The sequence below is a fragment of the Neomonachus schauinslandi genome, chromosome 16 (genome assembly GCF_002201575.2).
Source record: "Neomonachus schauinslandi chromosome 16, ASM220157v2, whole genome shotgun sequence".
NCBI classification, from domain to species: domain Eukaryota; kingdom Metazoa; phylum Chordata; class Mammalia; order Carnivora; family Phocidae; genus Neomonachus; species Neomonachus schauinslandi.
In genome coordinates, this window is record NC_058418.1 from 57,290,264 (window position 1) to 57,312,682 (window position 22,419).

A 22,419-nucleotide genomic window follows, 5' to 3' on the forward strand; every position below is an offset into this window, starting at 1 on the left:
ACTGCCCTAATTTTATGCAACTCACTGAAGTGCGAGCCGCCTGACACAGGTGCCCACAGCACCTCCGGCCGGTCACCGGTGGGCCCACTGTCCCGGGCAGAGGGAAGAGAGGCACCGAGGCGGCCCCCCTCCCTCAGGGACGCCGGGCTGGAGAACGCGCCCCCTCCACAAAGCGTAACCAGTGTCACCATTCAATCAGGCGCCACTCGGGAGTTTCATAAATAACATTTATTGGCCGCATTCGCCAGAGTCTCACCCGCATCCACAGCAGCAACAGCACAACGGTGCACTGCCTGATGAGAAAGAACTTAGACCCAACCCCGGTGTGAGTTATAGGACCTGAGAAAATGGTGGCTTATCACAGACTCCTCCTGACTTGACGGCTTTCGTTAAAGACCTCGATTATGACTGACATTTTCGTTGATGTTCTCGGCAGTGGCTGAAGACTCCAACTTCAAACCCAAAACAAGTGGCTGGAAAGCAAAGAGAAATGCAGTTACTTGGAACTGTGCCCCACACTGAGCCCATGCCGCCCTGGCAGGACCTGGTAGGGAGCCTCCCTGGGCTGGAAGGCGGGGGGACCCCCACAGTGGAGGAGGACGCCATCTGAGTCCCCGAGGAGCCCAGGCAGGAAAGGGTACAGGGAGGCGACGCCAGGGTGTGTCGTAGCTGGCTCACTTCCAGCCGTGGGTCGTCGGATGAGGCACTCGGCCCCCAGAGCCCACTCTCCCCCTCGGGGCGGGAAGGAGAGTCCCCGCCTTGTGCAGCTGTGAAAGGGACCCGATGTGGCTGCAGTGGGCCCCATCGAGAAGGCCCGTTTGACTGTCACAACTCTTCAAGGGTCCCTGCTGGGGAAGTCTCAAGCTCACCTCCCCTCCGGAGGCCTTCACAGTTCTAGCAAATCTCTGCCAGGCCAGCCCACAGGCAGCTGGCAGCTTCTCCCGAGAGAAGCTGGTCAAACAGTTTGGGGGATCTCACAGAGCACCCCGCAGACAAGAGAGTTCCCCTGGACATCTAGCTGGCACCTGTACCTCGGCCCAAGAGCCTGGCTCTGAGGCAAACACCTCCTCCACGGTCATTAGCACCTTCCCTTTGGCCTACCCTGACCATCTACCTCATGTACCATCTACAGCCGAGCTGCTTCTTACGCATCCCAGAGTGGGCACCAGGGAGTCCAACTCACTGTGATGGTCAAGTTGGCAAACACACACAAAGAAAAGATGAATCTTCACGCAAAGCAAAGAAGAAACAATCTCACGGTTTCATGAGCCTACTCACGCTCACAGATCACCCAGAGCCACCGGCCCCCTGCCCAAGAGCACATGCCCCAGAGAGGCTGCAGGTCCACAGGGGCACTCGCCCTGTGGCATGCGCCCTGTGGCATCGTTTGTAATCACAGGGTTAGAGGAAATACCAGTGCCCAACACCAGGAGAGCAGACCAGCAGGGGGGCAGGCCTTCTGCTTCCAGCCAGGACCAGAGACAAAGACAGAGCTAACCCCCTGCTGTGAACAACACCAACGAGGACACTGGACAGAAGACACCAACAACCATTTTCAGATACTGGACACTTTCTAGTACATTCCTCTTACAATTACAGGAAGACGGACGATTAAGAAGCAAACAAATCAATATATATAAATTTGATCTGCTGATACAGTTTTGCACATCTTCTATCCACATGCATTTGTGTATCTGCATGTCCTTGCACACAGCTGTGATCAAAGAGCCTGAGTACGAGACCAAAGGAAGCAGTCCTGCCTGTCCCCAGGCGGGGGGTTGGGAGGGACACCCTGGAGGAGGGCCTAGGTGGGGATCTAAGTGACAAGGCCTGAGTGAGGCTGGTGGGGTCGAGGCTGGGGCAAAGGCCTTCCAAAATGGAGCCTCGATGGCTGGGACCAGGCCGGGGGGGAGAGGCCGCAGGTCCCCAGGCCGGAAGCTGTGCTTACTCCCCAGCGGGGTGGCTGGGCAAGCGGTCTCTAACAGCCACCTTCAACCTCGACGTGACGGAAATGTGTGCAAACTGGAACCAGTGGCAGCCACGGGGACGAGGTGAAGAAAGGCAGGCTGCCCCAAGATGCCCAGTGCCCCACCGTCAGCTCTGATGTGCCTGGACTGCTTGTCCGTTAAGTGTGTGCTGGAGTAAGATCCCCACGTAGGGTGTGAGCAACTAACTCTGGACGGTGAGAACAGCACCATGGTGATCCCGCTGCAGCCATTCCTTACCCTTTCTTCAGCCACAGCCAACTTCTCCCCCATCCTGGATTCAACTAAACCCCCAGCCCCTGACCCAAAAGGCCGGGGAGTGAGATGGGCCCAGGGCCCCCACTGCCCCCGCCCTGTGCCTGCTCACCGAATGGCCACCACGACCCTCAGGACCGCCTGCAGGAGGGTCAGGAGGCTGAAGGGCAGGAGGGGGGCCGGGGGGCTCACTCCCCTCCCTGGGGCCAGTGGCTCATGCTGGTGAAGGGCCTGGAGCTGCTGCCACTTGAGGAGGAGGCGCCCGTCACAGCAGATCCGCCAGCGGTTGTACCAGGAGCGCAAGTCCAGGGCGGGTTCTAGGCGAGAAAGCGAGTCAGGCCCCGGGCAGAGTGGGGGCAGAGTGCCGCATGTGCCCACCACAGAGGGGAGAACCCTCCAGAACCCAGGGCAAGGATGCCAGGTGTCCCGGCAAGGCTGGTCACGGCCCCGAGAGTGCGGACGCTGACCGACACCCATGGAGATGAAGAGAACACTGCTGTCTACTTATTTCTGGGCTGACTGGGGGCTCATGACAGCATCTTTATCCCTTATAGCCACATGATGAGCTAGTTAGGGATGAAAAAACATAGAATTTAGCTGGGATGTGCCTCCCATTAATTTTTTGGGTTTTTTTCCCAAGGGGGGGGAACAAGTGGGTGAAGCTCAGATGAAACCAGACTGGCAAGAAGTTGATAATGAGTAGAACTTAGTGATGGAAACATGGGATTTATGGGAGTATCTGAAAAAACCACAACCACAAATGGGACTCCAGTTGCTAGCTTTTGAGATCTGCTTTGGTCCACATGGGACCCTTCCGACATCACATCTTATTTATATTACACTTATTTATATTAGAGCATGCTACGACTACAAATTACACTATATTTATATATTACATATACCACACGCATACTCCATTTGGCATATTATATGCTACATTACTACTCTAATTATACTAACGTGTAAAAGCATGGTTAATATAGAACACAATATTTTCTTTATTAAACAATCCTACTGCAAAAGCATAGGGAAGAAAAGCAGATGAGCCCCCTCTTTACAAAGAAAATACAAGATGAAAAATACAGATTTTTCTCTTTAAAACGGAAATAATCTGGATTTGAGGCTAAGGGAAATATTTTTAAATAACTTTTTTTAAATCATACTTTTAAATCACTCTACACAAAGTTCAAGGGGAGCTGGTACCAGTGAGACCCGGGCTCTCAGTCCTGTCCTGGGAACATCTTCGGGCCTGAATGGGTTAAGGCTTGACTCGTTGTTTGTATAAATTGCCTGCACTATTAAACAAGGACTGGAGAAAAGTTAATACTAGCTTTTGAACATGTATCAAATTGATGCATAGGATTCAACAATAAGCCGAGCTTTTAGCTTTTCCTAAAGATGCAGAGGATTCAAAGCCAAAAACAACCAATAAAAATAACCCACAAATGTATGATTACACAGTTAAAAGAGCAGTTTCTCCAACTGTTCTTATCCTCCTACTGTGGTTTCTTTCTTAAAGGGATTTCTGGCTCTTCTCCCCCAAACTGGAGCCAACATGCTGCTTTCTGTTTTGTTGATTATACGGCCCCCAGTCGTGCTCTTTGAGTTCCTGAGCTCCTGTCTTCCCCACCCCCACAGGTCACCTATTCGGTCAGCCCAGACACACACCACCAACCCGCATCCACACCCACACAGGACTTCAGTTTTTCAGAGCCACAGGAATGGGGTCCAGCTGCACGGCCTGCAGCAACTTGTTTTTCTTCGCTGCAGTGTGTCTGGGGCTCCCTCCCGTCGTCCCTAAGGGCTGCGTGCTCTACATGGCAGGTGCCACATTACAAATACATCCTCACGCATGTCCATCCTCCCACTGGGAGACAGTTCAGCTGCTTCGGACACCTTGCCAAGGACACTGCTGCTGCAGACAGGCACGCATGTGGGAGTGTCTACCAGACATTACCTGGACATGGGCTTGCTGGAGTAAAGATGACGCGTATTACAAAAGTTGACAGATGGGAGAAATGGGTGAAGTGGTCAAAAGGTACAAACTTCTACTTATAAAATAAATAAGTCCTTGGGCTCTAACGTACAGCACGACCATAGTTAATAACACTGTATTGTATATTTGAAAGTTGCTAAGAGAGTCGATCTTAAAAGTTCTCATCACAAGAAAAAAAGTTTGTTAACTATATGAGGTGAGAGATGTTAACTAGACTTACTGTATCGGTCATTTCACAAAAATATAAGTATCAAACCGTTACACATACTCCTGAAACTAATATAATGTTCTATGTCAATTATATCTCAATAAAAAATAATTTGATAGATGCCTCTAAACCGCCCCCACAAAGGCTGTGTCCATCTGTGCTGCTCCTAATTGTGTAACTCTTATTATCAGGGAAAATAGTATTTTTGCAGCATTAAGAGGTGGGCATGCTGGCTGGTGGCCACTCATTTCCTGGGCACTCTCCCACCCGGCCCTATGCTCCTGGGTTCTGGGCAGGCCGCTCAACTGCTCGCCCATCACAAGAACCAAGCCCCAGCCTGGCATCCATCCATTCCCTCCTTCACAGATTCCAGCAAGGGCTGCTCACCACGCACAGCACGGGAACGGCTGGGCAAGGGGAGGACCTGATGCGAACCACCCAGCATGTCCACTCCTTTGCTCGCGTGCAATGCAGAGGAAGCATACATGTTGGCCATCGGTGCCGGACAAGGCCTTCAAGAGCAATCCAACCCATTTGTTTTAGAGACAAAGAAAATAAAGGTGGGGATGGAGATGCCACCTCCTCAAGGGCTGACGTGAGTGCATAAGTATATACCGGCTCACAGATACATAAATCCACAAACACGCTTTGTTGCAGATACATACCGCATCATGAACATACGTATCCGTGGTATGGACCACGTCTGCCAGAAATACCTGGACGTGTGCATACTAGCTCTCAAATACATAAATGTATAAATGTACCACAAAATGAGTGCATACCTAAATACATCACAAACATACATTGTGTCCTGCATATGTAAATGTAGGCATAGGTACCGTATCACTAGTAAATACACTTACTAGATCATAAGCGTATGTGTGTATGTATACGCCAGAACACACACACACAATGTCACAAACTATGGAAGATTAGAGCCTAAAAGAAAATATACTTTAGATACCATCTAACTCCAGGCTGCAAATTGGCTTCATCTTGAAAACCAAGGCAGAGAGACTGGTAGAGTGTAAGGCTTCTCTAGGTTCCCTGGGGAAAAATGGTAGATGGCTAGCGACGCCTGGCAAGAAAAGATGGGTATGTGTGTCACATGCCCATCTCTGTTTTACAGATACCTGGGGATGAGAGAAGTCTCCCCATCCCCACCATGACACCCCGCCTTCCTTGGGGAGTGAGGGGATGAAACACATATGCTCGGTTACCTTGGATGCCTTTACAACTCTGCTGCCTTTTCACCACCTAAAAGAAAAGAATGGGGGCAGATGTGTCAGCCCAGCCTGGTGGTCTACCAGAAGGGTGGGCCCAGGGATTGGGCCGGAAACCAGAAAAGGGCTGTGGCCAGCTCAGAATGCAAGCCATGGTCCCCTTTTAAAGGGCCTCTGAGTCTTAATTCTGGGGACAGTTTGCTACTTGATGAGAGAAAACCAGCAAATGATAAGTGGATGAAGGCAGAAAGAAAGCCTCTATCGACCACCCAGGACACCCAGAAAGCATGGGAGAGAAGGGGCCATGGGGCTGAGGAGGACTGGACCTGGCCAGCAACCCCAGGAGTCACCGCCCTGGAACCCAGAGCCCTGGAGGCGCCCAGACAGAGCTGAAAAGCCAGGACAGAAATTCAGAGCGATGGACCTTCCCGGCTCCTCCCTCTGCCTGCCAGGATGCCCAGAGAGCTGGAGAGGGCGCTGAGGCAAGGTGAGGGATGTGCAGAAGAGGAGGAAGGAGTAGGAGGCAGGAGAGACGGCATTAAAGGTGGGGGCAGTGATGAGAGACCCCCTTTAGAGAGCCGTGCGGCCCACCCTCCCAGCACCCCCCCAGGACACCGAGCTGGCCCTCCCCTGCACACACCCGCCTCCTACACTCCACTGCACTCACTGTGCCTTCCAGGAGAGCCCAGACACCAGTGGAGGCCACTGTGGGGAAAGAACCCAGCACCCTCCACCCCATCTCCGGGTCCCTCTGGGGCCTCGCTGCCGTGAGCCTCCCTCTTACCTTCTTGTGAGGCCTCAGGACCTGAGGCACCCAGTAGGGCATCACGGCCTGATCCCTAGGCATCGGGAGGCGGCCCCCAAAGCGGTGGCATGGGCAGGGGCATGCCTCGGAGGTTTTGGGGATATGAAACCGGACCATCTTTTGGATCTAACAGAGAGCAAGGGAAGAGAAGGTCCAAAGGGGTTGTACCCCAGAAACCTTTGCCCTGGGACAGGGCCCTGGGGAGCTCCTCTTCTGTAACCTCCCACAGGCCCACCCCAACCACCCAGCTGAGGGAGCAGTCTCCCCTTCACGACATTCCCTGGGGCTGCCTGCACCTCTGCAGTGGGAGGTCTACATGGCTGCCATGGTGGGACACGTGAATTACAGTCAGGAGACGTGGCTCTGTCTTGAGTCTGCAGGCCTCCGGGAGTGGCCCCTGGGCACAACATTTAGCCTCTCTGAGCCTCAGCGTTCTTGGCTACAAAGCTTTCTGAAAACATGGGTCAGAGTCTAAAATGGACAGTGTCTGATCCAGCAGTTCCACTCTGGGACACATGTGTACCTGCAGAACGACGCTCACAAGAACAGTAGCTGTAGCACAGCTGTCGTGGCCCAAGAGCCCAAGGGCCTGTCTGGCAGGGACACGGGGACAACAGGGAATGGGGCAGGCTTTGGAAAGTGCAAGGCAGACCCGTCTGTCCTGATGTGAATGAATGCAGAGACATGATGTGGAGTGGGAAACGTAGCACACAGGCCCGGTATGCAGCCATGTGCAGTTTTTACAGAAAATCTACGTGCTATGACTCCTGGGCATGAGTTGTTGGGACCACACGGCCTTGTCTCATTCTCTACCCTCCCCACAGCCCTGCCCTTTGCCCTGGGACCCCCGTTCGTTCTGGCAGAGGGGCAGCGTGAAGCCCGCCCCCGGACTTCGCTTAGGCCATGCAGGGGTTTGGCGCACAGAACGAGGAGGAAGTGACGGCAGCCAGGTCTGGCCAGGCAAAGCGGCCACACAGGCCTCTAAACGTCTGGGCCTGCACACTGGCCCCTAGATCAGGGGCAGGTGGGGCCGGCCCACCCAGCTGAGCCGCTCACAATGACAGGGACTGCAGTTTGAAGGCAGGCAGTCGGGCAATGTGTCACGTGCCGCTAGTGAAAGAGCACACGCACAGCACATCTCCGGGCTGCACAGGGAAGCCTCGGGGGAGGCGCAGCCAGGGTATCCCCCCTGAACCAGCGTAAGTTCCCGCCATGTACTCAGGTCGCACGTTAGAAAAGACAACAAAACCTACTTGTGAGTGGACCCTGCTGACTTCCCGAGGCAGAGGAGAAGTGGCCCAGAGAAGGTGTGCGACATGCTGCAAAGCACAGGACCCCACAGGGGAGGGCCCAGGGGCGGAAGGGTCATCCAAAGGAAGAGATGGAGGGGTTCTGGAGAACCCAGGAAACTCCGTCCCCCCCCCCCACCTCCTGCCAACATGGCACTGCCCAACAGGACAGGCATACTCGGGCCGGTTCTGCCCCATCCACCAAGCGCTGGCTGAGCACACTCTCTGAGCATGCACGGCGCTAGGAGCAAAGACCCGTCCTGCCCACAGCAGTTCACTATGCAGCACTGTCCGCTGACAGAATAAATGCCAGGATGCGGGGGAGCAGGAGTGGGGAGAAACTCCAGGCCGGGAAAGTCTGCCTGGGAAGCATCACTGAGCTGCGCCGCAGGGGCCGGCTAGGTGGAGAAGGCAGCAGAGCAGCATGTGCCTGTTGGAGAGCCCTCAGGATGTGGACAGAACGAACTTCCCAGGCACACCCTATGGGCTGCCCCCCGCAGCAATCATTCCCCAGCCCCCCTTGTTAAAAGAACCCAGCTTTACTCAAGGGGCCAAGTGCCCAGTCCCAAGGGAGCAGCACCAGCCAGTCAGGGCTTTGCCAGGAATGAGTCTGGAGGTGAGGACAAAAAGACAAAAGAGAAGTTGGCTGGGGCGTCTGGGAATTTTTTTATCCCTGATGAGAGCGCAGAATGGGAAGGTAAGCCTTCTATGCCTCCCCTGAGAAAAGGAGGACCCCAGAAAGGCTCACCTTCTGCCATGTGTATCACGGTGTAAAAAAGAGACCCATGGCCACCATCTCGAAACACTAAAGATGACAGCGCCAACACTACGCGTAAAGGATAAAAAGACTCTGGTCCTTAAACACACTGTTCAGCCATAAAGCCAATCCTAGAAGGGTCCTCTCTCTACCAAGACTGGATGAACCCACTGTGGGTCAGTTTCCTGTTACCTGCACCTAACCCTTCCCTCTGTTGGAACAGAAGCCTGAGGGGCAAGTGGAAAGGAGGCTGGAGCCAGGCGGGGGCACGACCAGGAAGGACCCCAGGAACTGTGTCTGGGACTTTGTTCTGCACTCAGAAGCGGGAGCTACGGGAGTGACAGCACCAGAGGCACAGCTTTAAAAGCTCTTGGGGCTGCCGATCAGAACACGGACAGCCAGAGCTAGAGAGGACGGAGGCGGGGAGACCAGCCGGAAAACATGAGACAGGCTAGGCACCGCGACCTTTGTATTCCTTCCATCCTGCTTAGGGCCACCGCCTCCCTGACGCCAGCAGCACAACTCAGTGGGGAGAATCCTGGATTCTAATCCCTCGTGTGCTATGAACTGACTGTGTAACCTTAGAAAAGCCTGCCCCACTCTGGACCTCAGTCTGCCCATCTTTTAGAGGGGTACAATAATATCTACCCTGCCCAACTTTCAAATGATACAGTGACCAACAGGAGGGACTAAGGCCGTCATCACCGCCTAGAACATGACTCAGTCATCTTGAAGCCAGTGACCCCTTTGAAAGTCTACTAAAAAACAAGAAATGAGAGAGATGGCCTCACTACAGATTCTACCGATATTAAAAGAGTAATTGGAAAATATTATGAATAACATCATGCCAATAAATTTGACAATGATGTAATGGGTAAATTCCTTAAAGCTTGCTAAATAAGAAGCAGATAACCGAAATAACTCTGTATCTACGGAAAAATTAAACTTGTAGTTAAAACCCTTCCCACAAAGGAAGCTCTGTCCCACATGGCTTCAGTGGTAAATCCTACCAAACATTAAAGGAAGAAATGATACCAATTCTACACAAAGTCTTCAAAAAACTGAAAATAAGAGAATACTTCTCAACTCATTGTACCAGGCCAGCGTTACCCAAATACAAAGGCAAACAAGGACAATGCAGATCAATATCCCTCATGAATAAACACGCAAAACTTCTAATCAAATATACGAAGGAGAATGCATCATGATTAAAGGGGGTTTCTCCTAGGAAATGGTGTAACTTTTGAAAATCCACCAATGCAATCCATCATATTAACAAACGAAAAAAAGTGATAATCTCAATAGACAGAAAAAATCCAATGTTCATTTTGGATAAAACCTCTCAGCAAACTAGGAATAGCCAGAACTCCCTCAGCCTGATGCAGGGCATCTAAACCAACAGCTAACATCCTACTTCATGGTGAAAACCTGAATGCTGTCCCTCTAAGATGAGGAAGAAGACAAGGACGTCTTGTCTCCCCACTCCACTCAACAGTGTACTGGAAGTTCTAGCCAGGGTATCAGGCAAGAAAAATAAAAGGCATCCAAACTGTAAAGGAAGGAATGAAATCATCTCTCTCTGCAGATGACATGATCATCTACGTAGAAAATCTGATGGAATCTACAAAAAGAGCTACGAGAATAAAGGAGGTAACCATTATTGTAGACTGCAAGATCAAAATACAAAAATCAGTGGTATTTCTAAATACTAGCAATGAACAATCATAAACCGAATTTTTAAAATGATGTCATCAAAGCTATGAAAAACTCACGGATCAATGTGACAGAAGGTATGTCAGACCCGTGCACTGCTGACTGCAAGCGACCCCTGAGAAACACGAAAGGCCTACACGGATAGAGAGGTCACCACGTTCTCGGGTCAGAGGAGTCAGTGTTATTAAGATGATCATTCTCTTTACACTAATTTACACACAAAAAAAAACCAACCAAACTCCCAGCAGGACATTTCTGTAGAAACTGGCAGATGGATTCTAAAACTCACATGGAAATGCAAGGAAACTAGAATGACCAACTTAAAGAAAGAGAACCGGCATTGGAGGACACACGGCTCCTTATAAAGTCACAGTAATGGAGACAGCGTGGCGGCATGCAGACAACGAGAGCAGCAGAAGGAACGGAGTCCGGAAACAGACCCACAGCTACATGCACAGCTCGTTTCTGGCAAAGTTGCAAAGGCCAGCCAGGGGAGAAAGCATGGGCTCTATGACAGGTGGCATTAGAACAACTGGACACCCACGACAAAAGCAAAGGAACTTCAACCCATACCTCAAGCTATACACAAAAATTAACTTAAAATGGATCACAGACCTAAACACAAACTGTAAACTATAACGCTTCCAGAAGAAAATAAAGGAGAAACCTTTCTGACCTTGGCGTAAGCTAAGATTTTTTAGGAATGCTTAGAAAGCATGTCCTACCACTGTGCTGGGGGAGGAGCACACCTAAGCAAGATCCAGAAAAGGTCAAATTGATAAACTGGACTCCATCAAAATTTAAAACTTATGCTCTGTGAAAAATACTGGTAAGAGAATAAAAGAACAAGTCAAAAACATGCAGAAATGTTTACAAATTGAATATCTCATATTATATCCAGAATATATAAAGAACTCTCAAAACTCCATAATTTAAAAAAAAAAAAAAAAGCAAACAACCCAATGTTTCTAAATGGGCAAAATATCTGAACACATATCAAGTAAGACATGCAGATGGCAACAGCATATGGAGGAGACACTCAGCATCACCAGTTACTATGCAAATACAAACTAAAGCCAGAGCAAGACGCACACCTATTAAGATGGCTAAAATTTAAAAGACTGACCAAACCACGTGTTACTGAGGGTATGGGGGAACTGGAATTTTATACGCTGCTGGTGGGAACGTAAAATGATACATCCACTTTGGAAAACAGTTGACAGTTTCTTAAAAAGTTAAACATACACTTACCCCATGATCCAACAAGTCCACTCCTAGCCATTTGCCCAAGAGAAATGAAGGTATGTTCATACAAAGACTTGTACACAAACATCCACAGCAGCTTTATTTGTAATAGACAAAACTTGTGGAGATGGTGCAAATGTCCTTCACTAGACGAATGGCTGCACTGTGGTCCAGTCATATGATGGACATTACCCAGCACCACTCAGCAACCACATGGAGGAAGCTCGGAAATAATTATGCTGAGTGAACGAGGCCAAAGAGGACCTACTATATGATTCCATTTATATAAAATCTGAGAAAATGCAAGCTGATCTGGGGTGACAGAAACAGATCAGTGGTTGCCTGGGGATGGCAGGGCGGGGAAGGCTGGGGGGAGTCACAAAGGGGCACAAGGAAACCTTTCAGGGTTGTGTGTATGCACGTCAGCTCAGCAGCCGTGGTGGTTTCACAGATGGATATCTATGTCAAGACTCAGCAAACTGTACACTTCACATATGTGCAGTTATCACATGCCAGTCTTAACTCCATAGATCTGGTTTTTGAAAAAAAAAAAAAAAAAAACTGGATTTAAAAAAAAACACACAAAAACTGTCTCCCAGAAATTGTAAGAAATCACACATATGACATCTTTGATTTTGAGGGGTGACTGGTCCCCTGAAGTTAACCCTGGACTAGACGAAGCAGCCCTGGTCCAAGTCACCTACCTGCTTTCGGGGTCTCAAGGACAAAGGAACCCAGTAAGGCAACGCCGCCTTGACCCTGGGCACCGGCAGGCAGCCCCCGAATTTGGCCTGGCACTCACAGCAGATGGGCTCTCGATGAACAGTGCTGGGGACGGGACACATCTGAGCAAGAGCCAGAAAAGACAGAATTAAACATGCTGCTGTGTTTGCAATGTGAGCCAAGGAACTCTCTGGAATAGTCAGTGAATGCTTGGAGAGAGCCAGGGTTGAGGCCGGGCGTCCAGGGGCAGGGAACAGGGGCCCCAGCTCCTCCTGCAGCTCAGCAAGAGGCAGGCTACCATGGCTCACTCTCCAGAGTCAGTTAGAGGGGGACCAGCGGAGCCTGCAGACCAGCTGCTAGGATTCCCAGCCACTTCCTGCTGCGTTACCATGGGCAAGTCTGGGGGAGTACAACCGACTGCGGTGGGGAGAGGGTTGCTCTCCTTGGATGTCAATCTGCCATCAGTGCTTTACATTCACAAAGGCTTCCACATCCATCCCGTGATCCTCACCACGCCAACATGCAGGAAGCAGCGGGGAAGTCATCCTCTCCAGGGTCAGGTGAAGAAGCTGATGCCCAGAGCAGGTACATTAGGGGGCACTACTGTTCTCCCAGGCCTCCTGAATCCCTGTGTTGAAGTGTCTTCAGGAGCCAGGGGTGGGGGAGGCAGTGGGTGACCCTAGAGAGATATGGGGGGCCAGCTGATGGGCCCTGGAACCACAGACTCCGTGTCTGACACATCCTCATGAGATGCTGTGGACCCACCCACTGTCTCCACTTTCCCAAACCCATGGCCTTTTCGGAGTTGGAGCAAAGTTGCTGAGAGTTTGCTTTCCTTACCGAATGATCTATGAGGCACACTTCTTTCCCAAAGGTTTGAAACGTGCTCTTCCTAGAAAACAAGAACAGGAAGGCTTAGAAAGTTCTGAGCTTCGTGTAAATTGGGGGGGGCGGCACTGCTGGGTGAGAACCTGGGCCAGCTTTCTTGGAACCGACTCCCGTCACTAAACCCCAGGGAGGGAGGGGGCATCCTTCGGAGACTGAGAGGGGCGCAGGGGCTGACAACAGAAGCAGGTGGACGCATGCTCCTGAATGTCGGGCTATCGTAAAGTCCTGCTTTCCCAAACCTACCGGCTTCACCCACTCTCCAGCTAACCTTGTGCTGGGCCCTTCCGGGAATGACAGGAAGGCTCCAACCTGGGGAGAACTTCCCAACCACACCCCCTAGGGCACCCCGGGCTTACTTGGAATACTGAAGGCAAAGACTGTCGAAACCGTACGGTAAATGGAACTGCCTTTGGCGCCGCCACCGTTATTCCTCCCCAGCACCTGCCCCGCCCCCAGGAACGAGTTGCTAGAAGGCCACACGCAGTCCCCAGGGGGCCTAAGGGGAACGCAAAGCAGAGCACGTCCCCCTGGCGGTGATGAGTCTCAGGGCTGTGTGACGCGGGAACCCTAAGACTGGACGGCGCTGTCGTGCTTCCCTTCTACCGTAACCGGCCTCGTCACGGCTACGTGTCAGGTCCCTGCGCTCCGCTCGCCCAGCTCATGCTGGCCAACAGAGGCGGTGGCACGCTGCTGCCAAGGACGGGGGCCACCCCCATCTCAGTGCCCGCCCTTCAGACGGGTCCGACGCCCCCAGGCCCCAGCCCCGAAGCTGACGCCCGGCTCTCAGCAGAGCGGCTCACGGGTCAGCCCGGCGAGACTCACTCTGGGGCTTCGTGCCCAAATTTAGGGCAAGAGCAGATCCCTCTGTGTCGAGGCTGTCAGCCTCCAGAGGTGCTGGCTCCAGGGGAGCGCAGCTGACGGACGGACGGACGGACGGACGGTCCCTGACCACAGTCCCCAGCGTGGGGACCCGAGCCCGGAGACCCTCCCCTGACGTTCTCAGGTCGGGAAACACTAAATGGCCCTCCGGTGCTTACGTCAGCATAGGCGTGCCCTCTGCCCTGCCTACGTGCTCCAGCCACCGCTGGGCCGGAGCGACCGGGGCCCGGGCCCCCCAGGGACGGGGCTGGGGCCGCCCCGGGTGCGGCGTCCGCGGCCCGGCGAGCGGGGCTCAGGGACGCACTTGCCTGCCGCGACGCGCTCGGGGGAGTGCGTGCTGACAGACCCAACGGACACCCGAGGGCCCCCGGAAGTGCCCGCCGCGGCTCCGACAGGGTCGCGGGGGTGGTGATGGTGGTGACCATCGTGAGGCGAGTGACGACAGCAGGGCCGGCCCTCACGCGTGTGGCTCCTCCCCGAGGCCAGCCCGCCTATTCGCGGCCCCCACCCCTTCCGTCCGCTTGCCGCCCCAGGCCCCGCCCTTCCGGCCCGATGGTCCCCGCGCGCCGCTGCCGTGCCCGAGCTTAGCCAATCATGCGCTGCCTTCTAGGCATGTGCCCTCATCTGGCGGCTGATTGGCCTCTGGCGGCGGGGGGCCCCGGGGTGGGTGGGTCACAGGGAGGGCTTGGGGCGGAGCCCTCCGCGCGGGGATCGCTTCCTGGCCGGCAGTCGCGGGCGCCGCGGCGGTGTCTCCGCCCCGCGGCCGGCTGGGAGAAGCCCGCGCGGCGCCCTGAAGCCGCTCGTTGCTTTTTCTCAAGTGCGGACTTAGCTGCGCGCCCGGCATGTGGGCCCACGTCGTGACTCGTGTCGTTCCCGAGCGCCCTGGGGCTGGGGCCGTCGGAGGGCCCCGTCGCGGCCCGAGCCCTGGCCTGCCTGCCGTTGCCCCGCAGGCTCCGAAAGGACGCAGGACGCGCCTGTCCGGGGAGCCGGAGGCTGTGTGCCTCTCGGTGTTCCTGTCGGGACCGAGGCCCCGCCCCGAAGGGTGTTCGTGCGGACCGTGATACTCGCGGCTCGTGCCCGCGGTGGCCCAAACCGACCGCAGTAACTGGCCCTGACGGGCGACACCCCGGTGCGCCGCCTTCTGGCCGCAGGGCTGCCCGGGCTTCCCGGCGCCGAAGCCTGCGCGAGCGTGGCTCACGCACCCGTGCCGCCTGGGCCGTGCCCCCAGCGTGCTGGCTGCCACGGACGTGAGACGACCCGCTGCGTGGCTGTGTTTAAGTAATGTCACCGGCCTCTTACTAGCTAATGACAGAATTACCCGGGAATCTCCCCACTAGCCTAGCATTTCATCTGCCCGCCCGCCTTGGAGCGCGGTCGGCTTTCCCGCTTTCTCCGCTCCTGAGCCCACTGGGACGTGGCTCTGCTGTAAAAGGCTCGTGCCCCCTGGACGCTCTGGCCCTCGTGCTGTTCCGTGTCCACGATCGCTCAGCCCCGACCCCACCCCCGCCCCCGCCCCCGGAATGGCTGGAAGGACCAGCAAACGCCAGGCCCACCGAGGATGCGGCCGCTGGAACCCCCTGTGTTGCTCACGAAGCTGATAGAACTGCTGGCAAACCATCTGGCAATACTTAGAAAACCCAAGCCTATGAATGAATACCCTATAACCGAGCTGTTCATGGCCCAGTCATACACCCCAAAGAAATGAGAACTCAGTCCACCAGAAGGCAAGGCAAACCACAGCAAGGTTAACAGCTCCAAACTGGAAGTGACCCAAATGCCCGTTCGTAGCCAGAAAGATGAAAGAAGGAATTGGTGGCATTTCCAGAGAGAGCAACACTACATGTGGATGAGGAAGAGCACACAGCAGTGTGGAGAAGCCAGACCCCCAAAGCAGGCCCATGATTCCCTATGAGTGACCCTGAGTGTGCAGAGGAACCAGGTCCTGACCCCAATCCTGGCCCTGCCTCTCCCTCACTGTGTGCGTCCGGCAGGTCGCCCCACTTCGCAAGCCTGGGTGCCGTCTGTAAAACACCGATAACCGCAGACCCAATCCACAGGAAGTTTGAGGAGGTCAGATAAGACCGAGCGTGCAGTAAGCCTCCCATGCAGGTCAGCTGTCATTACGTGAGTGTGGCAGATCCTATTTTTTCCCTGTATTTTCCTTGTCCCTCCCTACTTCAGCCAGGGGTTGGCTCACAGCCACTGCCTCAGAGGAGGGAAGTGGGACCAGAGAAGCCTGTGGCTACCAAACGTTGTTTCCAAAGCCCCCAGGTAGGAGAAGGAGGAGCAGAGGGCACTCTGAGTCCTAGAGTCCCGCAGTTGTGCAGTGTGTTCACCGACCAAGGGTCCCCAGCTGAGAACATGAGTAGGGCTTGCATTCAGCCTGCACTGCCCCTGCCCCTGCCCCCGGAGGCCACCTTATATGACCTGCAGGGGAGCACCCTGGGCTAGCAGTGGCTCAGCAGACCAGAGGGGACCATCTGACCTGGCTTGAAGGGGACGGACAAGTGGTGGGCCATTGAGGCAGGCATGGCCAGCACCTGTGCATCCCCCTAGCCCCCACAGCACTCACATGCTGATGGCTGTCAACTCCTATAACTGCCCGACGACAGGACTCTCCAGACCCTTGTCCGGGGGCAGGCCAAGAGTGCCAGGGACTAATGGCCCTGGGAGTAGCCCTCAGCAGTGATGGGGAAGATGGATAAGTATCTGAGCTTCTGTGCTGCAGGTGGGGTCACTGTGGGACGTGCTCCACACCACCTCCCAGCATCCCTGCAGGCCTGAGCCCCAGCTGCCCCCACTGCTGTCCCCTTGCTGATGCCCTGTGCACCACCCCTCACTTCCTACCTCCCTCCCCACACCCTATCCCAGTTCATCTCCCCGGTTATAGACTTGCAGATCCTAGCTCAGGGCTGGCTTTTAGGGGAACCCAGCCAAGACCGCCCCTTCTTGCCACCCCTGTGACCGTCACCTACAGCCTGGGGTTCTCTTTCAGAGTGTCATGAAGCCTCGTACCGCCTGCCTGGGACTGGGGCCACCTCTGCCGTCGGAGAGCTGGTGGCAGAGTGGGACTCTCCACAGTCACTCTTGCATGTGGTGAGGGCGGCAGGCTGTGGCAGCATGAGGCCAAGTGAGCGCTAACAAAAGCTTTAAAAACCAAACAAACCCTGGGCAGATGCGGGGAGACCAGCAGAAGGGGCAAGATAAGGGACAAGTCACCACAGCCAGAGATGGGGCACAAACGTTCTTCTTCAGTCCCTTGTTCCAGACTGGACTTCCCAATGATTTGAACCTCCTGTAGGAGTGGAAAGAGAAATGGGCCTGTCCTCTACTCCAGACGAGGACCCAACCCCACAGTTAGAAGCAGGGTTTGGGGAGGCCTCTGTGTGACCTGATGGAGCTGGCTGCCAAGACAGAGGGCCCAAAGTGGCAGGTCACACCCCTACCCCTGCAGGTGGACAGAGCAAGGGACAGATCATCCAGCAGCAAGGACACTGTCCTCAGGACCATCCCAGCCACCACCATGCTGGCCCTGGGGATCGTGGCTGGAGGACTGTCCTTTCCACATGTCCACGTCCGTATCCTTGAGAACGTTGTTACTGCTAACCCAGAAAAGAACCCAGAAGTTGTGATTTTGTTTTGAGGCTTGTTTTTACAGGATAACCTTGCCTGATGGACCCATGACAGGCACAGAGGAGCCCTACAAAGCTAAATCCTGTGGGTTTGGTAAAAACATGATTTAAAAAATTTTTTTCAAACTTTTTTTTTAAAGTAATCTCTGCACCCAACGTGGGGCTCAAACTTACATTCCTGAGATCAAGAGTTGCACGCTCCTGTCCCCCATTGGGGGCACTTTGAGATCTCTTGGAAGTATCCCTTCCCAGTCCAGTCTGGGTCACGGTCATATCAGGTGCCACTGACTCCTGTAGTGTATTAATGGCACCCGGGATCGAAGACTCCCTTTTTCACTCTGACTGGGGCCCTGCATATGCAACCGGTCCCCGCTGTGCAAGTCAGCTGTCCCAAACCCTTACCTTTCCTTGTGGGATCGCAGGCTCCGTCGTCACCCCTTATTCTCCCCACCTCTCCAAACACAACATTCTAGAACTCTCTCTGTGATGCACTGTGGAACCTGGGCTCCCTTTCCTTCTCCTTCACCATGTCCTGTGCTCTGCCAGGGGATAGGGCACCACCACCATCCTTACTGTCATCAGAGCGCCACGAAAGGGACACAGTCCGAGCCAGACAGCCAGGGACCTGTCCCTGTCTCACCCCAGCACCAAAGACTCACATTCTAGTGCTTTCCATGAGATCCCCAGAGCGTCTTCTAGGAGAGGGGCTCCGTGCCATGGCTCCACGCCATGTCTCCCCATGCCCGTGGTGCCCTGTGGGAGCCTGCCTCCCGAAAGAACTGTGGAATGTTAGAAGCAGTGGGGGTGAAGCTCCATGATGATGAGGGCCATTCACCCGGGCTCCGCAGCCTCTGTCCCCATCCTGGGTCCGGGAGGGAGCCTGAGGAGAGGACGGGAATTGGGTCTAGGTCCTCACCGGCCTCCTGGGCCCTGGTCCACGGGGGTGCTCGGCAGCCGCTCTCTGAGAGTCTGCAGGAGGGCTGACCAGCCCATGCACTGCAGGGCTCAGGGCTCCCCTCCTCCCCTCCCCAGGCAGGGGTGGCTGCGTCCGGGCTCCTGTTGTCCACCGAGGAGTCACAGGGGCTCTGGTGAGGTGAGCCCTGGGGCCAAGCCACTAGCAGGTGGGACCTGAGACTGCATGTGGCCCAGCAGCACAACCCAGACAGGAGTGGAATCAGATCTACACCCCAGCTCTCCCGTCTCATTCCCCGAACCCCACATCCAGCTATGCACGACTCCTCATCCAGACTCTGGTCGCTGCCAGGCCATGCCAGTTCTAATCCGAATCCCAGCGGCAGCCTGGTATAGGGCACCTCCCACCTGCACCTTCCTCACCAGCTGTCCCTTCTCAGGGTGGCCATCAGGGCTCCCGGGGGCTCGCAGTTAGCGCCCCAGGCCTCCCTCGGCCAGAAGGACGCTGTGTCATGTGCACCTATGTGGCTACAAGCACAGATGTGCACTTACAGACGCGCACAAACTCGCACGGCCTACCGGTGGTATTAAAATGTCAGGGGGAGTATGAGGGGAAAGGTCTAGAAAGGCTCCTGGGAGGGAGAGGATGACGAAGAAAAGGCTGAGAGGCACTGCTCACCGCAGTGCTCTCCTGGAAACCGGACATTCCAAGCAGGCAACGCTCCAGGGATGGAGGCGGAGCAGGGGCTGCGGGTGGGGTGCTGACGGCGCAGGGCAGCACCAGGGAATGGAAGCTCCAGACCCCAACCGTGGCACTTGACGGAGCTGTGTGCACACCCATGAAACACGTGCACACACTGAACAGTCCCACGAATTGTAACACAGAAACTAACCGAGGTAAAAAAGGACAGCTCAACCATTTCTCATTAAAGAGCGAGGCAGACAGCCGATTGTTGAAAGTCACGTTCCTCTGCATCCTCTTCCCAAAAGATGCTGGAAAAGGAGACGCGTGTTACGCAGCACGGAGGACAGCCACAGACGGGCCGCCACGCGGCAGCATCAGAACCCTGTGGGGGGTTTCGGAAGCTACGAGTGCTCGAACCCTCTCCCCAGCGGCCGTGGCTCAGCACCCCAGGGCTGGGCAGGCATCTCCCTCTCCCACCCGGCCACCCCACAGGGAGCCAGCCCATCGGTCCAAGTGGCCGGCAGCACGACTTGTAACACACGGTCCACACCTCCTCCCGACCACCAGGCACCGGGACAAGTGTGCTGGGGAAGGCAGCGCTGGACCTGGGAGGAGCCAAAACCCTGGAGCACCAGAGAGATCCAGCTCCTGGGCCCCTGCTGAGGTTCTGGGAGTGATGTCCCTCCTGGGTTGAGGGAGATGGGTGAGGACACAGCACCCACCCACTGCCCTGGCCCTGCAGATGCTGGGCCAGGCATCGCCCAAGCTAGGCACCACAGGTCCAAGTGCGCCCACGTCCACGTTGGCCTTGACCCCTCACTGCACTGGGGATAGACCATTCCACACCCTAATAGGGTGCCCCCGAGTGTCCAAAGGAGGCCCCTAGGCCCATTTGGGGGACATTTCATGCTGTGACCTCTGCAGGGCAGAGACCCCACTGCTGGTTCACTGCTGTGTCCGCAACGGGCAGCACCATGTTTGGGGCCTGGAGGTGCAGGTACTGACCCAGTGGTTCTCCACAAGGTGACGACCCACAGGGGACACTGGCCATGTCAGCAGACGTTTTGGGTTGCCATGACAGAGGAGACCAGGAATGTTGCTCAGCGCCCTACCACATGGGATGGCCCCAAACATGGAGACTCAATGCCCAAGAGAGAAGGCTCCAAACAAGCAGCTGGGGTTGGGGACTGAGCAGTGCCAGGCGTTGCTGTGGGCTGCTCAGCAGCCCTGGGTCTGCGGCTGGACCTGGGCCAAGGCGTGTGCCCACAGTGGGAGAGCAGGGCCATCTGGGGAGGGAATGCTGGTCACTTCTCAGGCCTCCCTCTAGCGCTCCCCACGTATGTCCACGACCTCCTTCCCTCTTGCCTGCTCCCAAAGAAGCACCTGTTCATCCCAGGACTGGGCATCTACAGAAGGGCCAGTGGGGGTGGGAAGGGACTGCAGGTGCCACCCTCAACGTGAGCAGAGCAACTATTCCCTGCAGCCGCATGTTTCCAAAAACCAGGCGCTGGGAAGGCAGCCTTCCAGCACTCCTAGATTTTCAGTTCGTGCTGGCTGGGGTCCCATGTGCATGCGGCGACCCTAAATCCCCACCAGAGGCCAGACTACAGAAAGTCCCATGAGGGGGCCCCGGGGGATGCAGGGCACACTGGAGCTTGGCCAGGGCCCTGCCAGCACAGCCTGCCATGGGGGAAGGACTAGGCAGCCTTCTTCCAGGGGAGCTGCAGGGCTAAGCCACCACCCAGACAGAGAAGGGAAATCCTCACGCCCCTGAACAGGAACATGAGGTTCTTTTACTTCCTATATTAAATTCTTGCACTTTTTAACAAGAAAATTACCTTTACAAACAGAAAACTCAGAAATGAGACCCTCAGCTGTGTGCCCACCACAGAGCATGGCGCCTGCCCTCATCTACCCCGTTCTTATCCTGTTCTCAGAAAAGGCAAACTCCCCTTGAATTTAGCCTGAGAAAATCCCACTGTGGCCCCAGCTTCCTCAGGGCCACTGGGTCGGTGATGGGGACACCTATCAAGCCGAGGTCAGAGGGAGGGATCCAGGGGCCTACCATTGTCTGGGTTCCCAGGGATCACTTACCGCTTCATTGCACAACCGGGAAAATCAAAACATTGTCAGGTCCAGGTGTGAGAGGCTCCCAGGGGGGCCCCCCACCCCGCCAGGATCCAGTCCCATCCTTTGGCCCCCAGCGCCCCCCACCTCACGTTGCTCATGGCTCCGGCCTCCATCTAAATCACATCCCCCAAAAAACAATTACAAAGCACACAACAACGTTTCAAAAACTGATTTATGGAGAAACAGTCCCACAGGGTGGTCCCATCCCGGTGACAACACTGGGCACAGGCTCAAAGCAGCCACTTCCTCGGGTCCTGGCCCAGCCGCGGGGGCATCACCCCCGCTCCAGCCCACCCCGCACCAGAGCAGACGCCCGAGAGGGACAGTACCTCCCCCACCTCACCTGTCGGCTGTCAGGGCGTGGGATTTCAGTATCAAGCAGCAGAAACGGGTTTCTTCTCCAAGTAGGCTACGTGATCTCAAAGAACAACCGAAAGTAAAATTAGGCTGAAAAAGTAAAGGTTCTGACCCCTTCCTGTGTTTTGGCGGGTCTCCCTGGGAGTACAGAAAGGGCCCAGAAGAGAGGATGTCTTCCAAGCCTCAGAGGCACCGCCGGTCACCCACGCCTCCTGAAGGCCGGCCTGCAGACCGCCAAGCTGTAAATGACACAGGGCACTCGGTAATTTGGCACCGTCTTGTTCCCATTCGCAGCTGCAGGCTAACCGACGGCGCCATGGCTTATTCCGACTCTCTAAACACTTCCGAGGATGTATAGTCAGATGACGTCCCAGACCTCCCAAAAGTAGGAACAGGAGGTCAGCCTACGTTACCTCTGGGACCAGCCAAGGACTGGGGTGCACGAGCCGCAAGCCAGGGAGGGCTGTCTGAGAACTCTCCCGTAAGCATTCCTGAAAGTTAGAGCACAAAGACAGAGGCAGAACGAGGGCTTCTGACAGAACAGGGCAGCCTCCTCAAAGCACCGGGTCTGCGCGGGGAGCTCAGAAATCCCAGGACCCCTGTGGCCGAGTTCGCCACGCCAGGGGGCTGAGCAGGGGGCCGAGCAGGGTCCTCTCCGTCTCGTGAGCACTGGAGCAGTGTGAGCTACACGGGCCACCCACAAACTGAGCACCAGCCCTGAACCGCTGCAGCTGGTG

General features: G+C 55.1%; 1 protein-coding gene across 1 annotated transcript; it reads right to left on the minus strand.

The window, feature by feature from the left end:
• Positions 1 to 209: 209 nt before the first annotated feature.
• Positions 210 to 14,295, minus strand: C16H16orf95 (chromosome 16 C16orf95 homolog). The gene is made up of 7 exons (XM_044922235.1): positions 14,275 to 14,295; positions 13,040 to 13,091; positions 12,181 to 12,321; positions 6,452 to 6,598; positions 5,665 to 5,701; positions 2,353 to 2,557; positions 210 to 473 (listed from the first exon to the last, which is right to left on the minus strand). The coding sequence occupies exons 3-7, from the start codon at positions 12,319 to 12,321 to the stop codon at positions 455 to 457; spliced, it is 549 nt and encodes a 182-aa protein (XP_044778170.1). The 5' UTR covers positions 13,040 to 13,091; positions 14,275 to 14,295; the 3' UTR covers positions 210 to 454.
• Between the last annotated feature and the right edge of the window lie 8,124 nt (positions 14,296 to 22,419).

Coding starts and splice junctions, on each gene's coding strand:
- C16H16orf95 (XM_044922235.1), bottom strand. CDS start 12,321: ATGTGTCCCGTCCCCAGCACTGTTCATCGAGAGCCCATCTGCTGTGAG. Junction 6,599..12,180: donor CCTTGAGACCCCGAAAGCAG/GTAGGTGACTTG, acceptor GCTCTCTGTTAG/ATCCAAAAGATGGTCCGGTT. Junction 2,558..5,664: donor GAGTTGTAAAGGCATCCAAG/GTAACCGAGCAT, acceptor TTTCTCGCCTAG/AACCCGCCCTGGACTTGCGC.